Source organism: Micropterus salmoides, unplaced genomic scaffold (assembly GCF_014851395.1).
Source record: "Micropterus salmoides isolate LMB-PRFRI ecotype aquatic unplaced genomic scaffold, ASM1485139v1 Ms_hic_scaffold_3476, whole genome shotgun sequence".
Classification (NCBI taxonomy): Eukaryota; Metazoa; Chordata; class Actinopteri; order Centrarchiformes; family Centrarchidae; genus Micropterus; species Micropterus salmoides.
In genome coordinates, this window is record NW_024042791.1 from 18556 (window position 1) to 26409 (window position 7854).

Here is a 7854-nt window from a genome sequence, read left to right on the forward strand (position 1 = left end):
TTCTCGCCCACCAGTGTTTTTCTTCGTTTGTGTGGAGGTGAGTGGTGATTAACAAGATACACAACAACAATACCTGTGCTCTGGTGGGGTAGTAACCCCACCAGAGCACTGCGCTCCCAGAATGCAGGGTTATTTGTGGTTCCTAGAGTCTCCAAAAGTAGAATGGGAGCCAGAGTGTTCAGCTATCCTCTCCTGTGGAACCAGGTTCCAGTTTGGGTTCAGGAGGCAGACACCATCTCCACATTTAAGAGTAGGCTTAAGACTTTCCTCTTTGATAAAGCTTATAGTTAGGGCTGGCTCAGGTGAGACCTGAACCATCCCTTAGTTATGCTGCTATAGGCCTAGACTGCCGGGGAATTTCCCACTATGAGCTCCTCTTCTTTGTCTCCCTCTCTATGCAACCTCATCCCATTAATGCATGTTACTAACTCAACTACTCCCCTTTCCCGTAGTCTTGTGCTTTCTCGTTTCTCTCCTCCTATCACTTATCACGCAGGTGTTTCTGGCTCTGGAGCTGTGGAGTCTGGATCTGTGGTTGCGAGTCACCTGCTGCCCCAGTGTTCCTGCTCGACACCCTCTGCTACAATTATTGTTACTAGTCTTATTGTTATTGTAATTATAATCATTAACATAACAATTATCATTAACACTACTGTAAATATCTGTACCATTATTCATCCAGTCTATAGCAACTTTACCTTTACTGTCTGTACCTCTGTATGTATATTGTGTAGGCCCCTCTCTCTCTCTCTCCTTCCATCCCCCTCCCTCTTCCCCCCCCACAACCGGTCGAGGCAGATGGCCGCCCACCCTGAGCCATGGTTCTGCTCGAGGTTTCTGCCTCTTAAAACTTTTTCCTTGCCTCTGTCGCCGGTTTCTGTAAATATCATCAGAGTATGGTCTAGACCTGCTCTTTTATGAAAAGCGCTCAGAGATAACTGTTGTTGTGATTTGGTGCTATATAAATAAAATTGAGTTGACTTGAATGCTCTGTCCCAACCCACAATAGGAGTTGAAGCCTGTCTGTCTTCCATTTATAGAAGCATGACATGATGGTTTCTGGTCTAAAATGCATAATGTCACATCATTTTGGTGAATGCAAAATTACAATAAAATAGCTGGCTCAAAGTCTTTTGGCTGAAATTACCCCATCCCTGCCATTTTAACAAACTTGTGTCATCCAACAGTTTAGAATTAACGTCATGCTAACAGTATAACCTCATTTTGTAACTTCCTAAAACACTAACACATGCGTAAGATTTTCTCAAACCTGTCTGTAAAACGACTCCTTGAACATAAAAATCACTTTGAACGGGAAAAAAAACAATTGTTTGATCTTAAATGTGCTCATCACTTATTCCATGGGCCTCTCTTCATCATAGGGAGAGTAAAATGGGTGACACATGGGTGACGCATGACCAATTTTGTCTATGGGTGCCGAGAAACGAGGGCTGGCCAACTTCCCTACAGGCTCAAATCACCCTCTCCCCTATACATGCTGGTTCTTTTAATATTGCATAAGAATAAATATATTGTCAACCTATGCTGCAGAACTCCACATCCTTCAACCCATCTGCTGATGGTAATTTTGTTGTAGTTATTAATATAATTATTAACCAAAATTCCAAATTAATAGTTTCTAGTCATGTTTCAAGAGTGGTGCCCAAGTGAAAATAACCTCATATTTTATAATCTAAAAATAATCATTATTTAATATAAATCTTGATGCCATCTAAACCCTAATATCTAAAACAGAGTAATGCCAACATAGATTTAAATGTAAAAACATACTTTGTATGTTGTGCTGCTTTCTTAGCCCCAGTTTTATATTTGAGTCACGAAGCTACTGCAATAAGTTTCCTTCAGAAACTTCAGAAAGACTCCTCCAAACATCCTGATAAATGAATATTTCCTTGTTGATGTTTTATCGTCCAGCAAACTTGAAAAACTGATGCTTGACTTCTGTGACTAAAATGAAGGCCATTTGTTACTGCCTGGAAAAAAGGAGGCCTTACACAGAAAATTCCAGTCAAAAGTAGTTGATTTAACACAAACTAACAAACATCTGAAAATGTTTGTTTTATCTTTGGCTTTACTAAAATATAAGTAATGTTCATACGAAGATGCCATTTTTCAGAAAGTCTGCTGAAAGCATGGATAGTGTTAAATTAGAACATTTAGAAGTACAGTAGGTCCATGTGAAAAGCACTCCTGCTTCCTTCTCTCCCCAGATCGTGTTCTGGAGAAGGCCATGCACAAGTGCATCCTCAAGCCCCTCAAACCGGTGGTGAGCGTAGCACTGCAAGAGTTCCAGGTGCGCAGTGGTGCATGGCAGGAGCTGAAAGAAAACCTGTCATTGGCTAAGGCCCAGCAGCCGCAGGAAATGGGTGTGGCTGACACGCTGCCCCCAGACCGCGTGGCCATAGAGAAGATCAAGCTCAAGTTCCACACCATGAGTAAACTGTACTCCCCTGAGAAGAAGGTCACTATGCTGCTAAGAGTCTGCAAACTCATCTACACCATCATGGAGGAAAATTCAGGTACATATCTGAATATTGCACCAGTTTTTTAATATAATACACACAATAATGCTCATGTGAATTAATAGATTTTAAGATTTGCAAAAAAAAAATTAAAGCTGCAAGCAGCGTTGGGCGGGCCCTCGCACTTGTAGCGCGTCCGGGTGTGAGACGGCCGAGTTGCACATTCTGGAGCTCTGCCGGTGCGGCTGTGAATTTGCTACGCGGTTAAATATATTGGTGTGTAGATATGTTCAGGGCAAGATACTTATCAAGCACGTAACGTTTGGTGCAGATGTCAGCATGTACACTGAAGTTACAACAACTTCCTGTGTCACAGCGAAGAGTTGATCTTTGACGGCACGCCACGGACACGCCCATTGACGAAAACTCAGATAGCACAACTTTTCATCTTCAATGTCTTTAGAAGGCACAGCACAAATTTGAAGTTGGTCAGACTAAATCCCTAGGAGGAGTTCGTTAAAGTACTGAGTGTGTAAATCATCCAAAATTTGACGTAAAATTCAAAATGGCCGACTTCCTGTTGACTTTAGGGTATGGGTTCTTGAGGCTTTTTTGTGCGTCTTGATATGATACATGTCCCCAGAAAATTTCGTACATGTAGGTTGAACGTGAACGCGGGGATAATATTTTCCAATTTTCTAGGTGGCGCTAGCGAGTCATTTTGCCACGCCCATGCGCGAAACCCATAAAATACGAAATTTTTCACCAGTTCTGACATGTTTGCAAATTTTGGTGCGTTTTCGATATGTTTAGGCCCTGTCAATGGAGCCTACTTTGCAGAGTGTATATATATATATCTTAGCAAATTCAATAGGGACCTCGCATGGTCGTGCTCGGGCCCTAATAATCTTAGCAAATTCAATAGGGACCTCGCATGGTCGTGCTCGGGCCCTAACAAATGAAATTAAAACTGCAGGATCTCACACCCTGGTCTGTCTGCCTCTCAGGTCGGCTGTATGGTGCTGATGACTTCCTGCCCATGCTGACCTATGTGTTGGCCCAGTGCGACATGCCCCAGCTGGACAATGAGATCCTTTACATGATGGAGCTGCTGGACCCCTCACTTCTCCATGGAGAAGGTATGTTTCAGCCTTTGGAAGGAGCAGGCGGCTGTGGCTCAGGAGGTAGAGCGAGTCAACAAGTAATAAGATGGTTTGATGCCAGTCTGATCTCCAGTCTGTGTGTTGAAGTGTCCTTCGGCAAGATACTAAACCCCATATTGCTCCCAATGGCTGTGATGTGAGGGTGTGTGAATATTCCATTCTGATCAGCAGTTGGTGCCTTGCATGTCAACCTCTGCCATCAGTGTATAAATGTCTTGACTAGAAATGTGCTCTCAAGACTAGAAATGTGCTATACAAGTACGGACTATTTACCATTTGTTTAAACTGGAGATCCATCAAGATGGTTCCTTTGGATGGTTCCTTTGGGTAACTTGGGTATTTTCCAAACTGGACCTAGTTTTTCCATGTTTTTGTGTCTGTCACTAATTGAGCGAACACGCTGCAGTCTGCAGCAGTGAAACAGGGCTGCAATGTAATCCTTGCTGTCAGATTATGTCCACTAAATGGCTTGTTTTTGCCACTGACTGAGAGTGTTATTACAAGTGTCTGACAGCATTATGGAAAGTATCCCTACAAAGACCTTTTTTAAAGAGAAAGACCCTTTTTTTTAAAAACTAGAAACTGTATCCTTCCCATAATGCTGTCAGACACTTGTAATAACAACTTGAGTCTTTCAGTGGCAAAAACAAGCTCTCTAGTGGACGTACGAGACTGTGTTAAAGTTTTAGGCCGGTGTGGAAAAAATGCTGTAAGTAAGAATGCTTTCAAAAATAGACAGTAATAGATTACTTTTATCAATTAACAAAATTAAAAGAGAATGAACAGAAGAAAAATCTGAATCAAATCAATATTTGGTGTGACCACCCTTTGCCTTCAAAACAGCATCTAAAACAAATACTGAAGAAATGCCGAAGTTATCTTATAATCCAAAAATATGTTGTTATCCCTCTTCCTCTGTGTGTTCACTTCTAGGTGGCTACTACCTGACTAGTGCCTATGGAGCCATGTCCCTGATCAGAAACTTCCAGGAGGAGCAGGCAGCCAGAGTGCTGAGCTCTGAAACCAGGGACACACTTCACCAGTGGCACCGCCGACGCACCACCCAGCGCTCTGCTCCATCTATTGACGACTTCCAGGTAAAAACCCAACAGCACTGTTCACATAGCTTATTGTCAAGATTACAACAGTCAGAAGCACTTGGATTTGAGGATTTTTATATTTTTTACCTTTTGATTTGGAGTTGATTCAATTATCACTTTTAACTTAAGGCAGGAATTTCCCCTGCATCCAAGCATTGCTTTGATGATGAATATGTTTTTGTTTTGTTGCACATTTATAAATCTTTACTAACATGATCTTTTTTTCTTATGGCTTGTTAGGTTGCAGTAACTGATTGCATTTTTATCAATATGTAGCATGGCTAAATTAGTTTTAATAATTTTAATAAATTTATGAGAATTAATACCATTATGAATTTTAATATTCAGAAAATCAAAAATATATTCCTCATTTCAGGTTACCACTGGAGTTGTGATAATCCTAGAGTCTCCGGACCTCTAGGTAGCTTTTAATAATTATACAATTATTACTAGTGATCAGTTAGTTTAATAATCGCTAAATTATCTTAAGTCAGTCTCATATCTAAAGGGTCAATTCTCTTGGCAGGGACGTGGAAATAGGCAACACACACAGTTCTTGATTATATTACAGTGAATTTATTCTCTAACTAATGTTAACTAAAGCGATATAAACGGGTGGTTAAATACAGGGAAAATAAACAATGGCTGAGCAATGGAGGTTCGATTGTGGGAAGCATTTGACTCATACGGCATAGGAGAACTAATAAAAGTAAGCTATGAGTTTAGGAGTTGAAATGGAAATATTAACATTACGGGACATCTCTGACTACAGAATGTTGTTAGGTCTTACGGCTTGTCGGCCTGCTTAAAATGGAACTTGGTCGTTCCTGAATTAGTCCAGTGTAACTTAACGGATTGATAACTTTAACAAAACGAAAGAAAGAAAATAAAACAAACTGAGGGGCAGATCGATGTCGCGGCACTTCACGTGTGTAGCTTCAAGCGAACAAAGGCCTGTTGCGCTGGCTGACTCTTAGGCGTTGCCTGGCGAGGCACGCCGGACGCGTGCCGAAGCGTCCAGAGAGCAGAGTGGAAGACCAGGGCACGAGGGGAGAGAAGAGAAGAGAGAGCGAGAGTGAACAACGTCGCGTGTCACTCTTTTGTTGCCTGGGGCGTGGCTCTCCAGAGGGCGTTTCAGGTTTCCCGAGGGACTGCCTTTCTAAACTTAATATCTAAAAGAGAAGAAATCTATTTGCACGTATTATAATCATATATTTTCCACAATCAAACCTCAGTTAAGCATTTGGTAACAGGAAACAATTGTCACATTATTGGTCAAGATATTTATACATTGACGGCATTTCCAACGATGGTATGTAATACTTATTTCGTCCACTTGGGGGAGCTCAAGTTACATGAGGAAAGCTTAGATTAATCCAAAACAATCTTTCCTTAGGAAATGGGGAATTCAACCTTAAATTCAAGCTGGATAATTACTAGAGTATAGTATGACATTTCTTTATCATCATTTCTAAAGGAATTTTGTGGGAAAGTATTATGAACAAGCATTGATTCCATTAGATGAGGGAGTGTCTTGCTGAAAATAAAAACACTGCAAAAGTAACTTATTTAGATTCTTTTCAGCACTAATAACAAATAGCAACAACATGGTAACATAACTACTCAAATAGAGGCAAACGTAATCAAGTAACTAAAAGATTTAATTAAACTTAATTAAATGCTTTGAGTCTTTGCAGACTCAGTCTTTGGTTATTTAAAGTTCGGCTTCCTGGGTTATGTCACAAGTGGGTGAGACAAGGAGTATCCCTTTGATGGGGTAATGAAGCACAGACCCAGGATAGTTGCCACGGTTACATGCGTGGGGGCGCAGTTTTGATAGGCTGTTCAGGGAAATGCTAATCGCTGGTTCGTGTCCCTTTTGTCAGTTTAACAGGCACCGCTTTATCAGCTTTGTAGATCAAAAAGGCGCCAGTTTTACGATCAACAGGCATAGCACTTAAAGAAAGCAACTTTTCCACCCCCCCCCTTCCGTTGGGGTCTCTTCAACAGTCTGTTGAAGTTGATCTTTAACCCCCCTGCTCCTCTCTGGGAGAGGAAAAGAGGAATTTGGAGTAGCTCCAAATTTATTCAATATAAATGCACAAATCCACACTGTTGTCCCACTACAAATATTTTAGTTTGATAACTTTTTAAAGAACGAACATTAATACGAAGCAAGACATGATGAGATTATAATAAATAACAATTATAAAAAATAACACTCAGATACGCTCAAAAAAGGAGCTAGGGATGCTATGTACATTGCTGCATAGTTGCAGAGCTACAATGTTTGTCTAATTGTGTATTTTTTTCTGACTGTCCCTCAGAACTACCTGCGGGTGGCACTGCAGGAGCTGGACAGCGGCTGTACTGCCAAGACCCTACAGGTCCGACCGTATGCCACTGTGGAGGAGGTGTGTCAGCTATGTGCGCTAAAATTTAAAGTGTCAGACCCTGAGAAGTACGGCTTGTTCCTGCTGTTGGAGGGCAGCAGCCAGCAGCTGGCACCAGACACCCACCCTCAGAAGATCAGGCTGAGCTTCACAGCCACTCAGAACCGTTCCCTTCCACTTTGTCTTCCGCCGCTTGACCAACAGCAACACCTCATCATCAACTTCTTTCGATCCTATGCCCAACCTCAATAACCTCAGTGTACCTCTGACCTCAATATGGACCTGTCAGCCCACTCCCCGCAACCCACTCTCAGTTTAGGCCTCATTCCTACTCTGAGCCACCTCAATGGCAACTCCATATCTATGTGACTGCAGCAGGGGGCTGACTAAAACTTTGAGTGGGGTCTTTGTCTCCTAGCTGTGACTGTCATCCGTTACTAAAGTATATTAAAAGACACCACCGACCCAGCCACAGCCTGTTCACTCCGCTGCCTTCAGGGTTCTTCCCCTAGGCTGAGAGATTCCTAAAGTCATCCTCAGCACTATGTGAAATAGTTTTATTTCTGTATGTAATTATATCATTTTTCTGTATGACCTTTGCTTTTTGTGGGTAGCATAAAGGGAACTACAAACTTCATCTCTTTATACAACTCTGTTGTAAAATGACACAAATATGGTTCCATGATACCTCAAAGGGCCAGCATGTTAAAGGGTA

At 41.7% G+C, this 7854-nt stretch overlaps 1 protein-coding gene across 1 annotated transcript; it reads left to right on the forward strand.

The window, feature by feature from the left end:
* Positions 1–2167: 2167 nt before the first annotated feature.
* Positions 2168–7458, forward strand: LOC119884465 (ras and Rab interactor 2-like; the record flags this gene model as incomplete). Its single annotated transcript, XM_038694871.1, is given in 6 exon segments — positions 2168–2540; positions 3491–3622; positions 4580–4743; positions 7074–7275; positions 7278–7307; positions 7310–7458. Coding segments are annotated over 6 exon segments (1050 nt in total), but the record flags the coding sequence as incomplete, so codon positions are not given.
* Between the last annotated feature and the right edge of the window lie 396 nt (positions 7459–7854).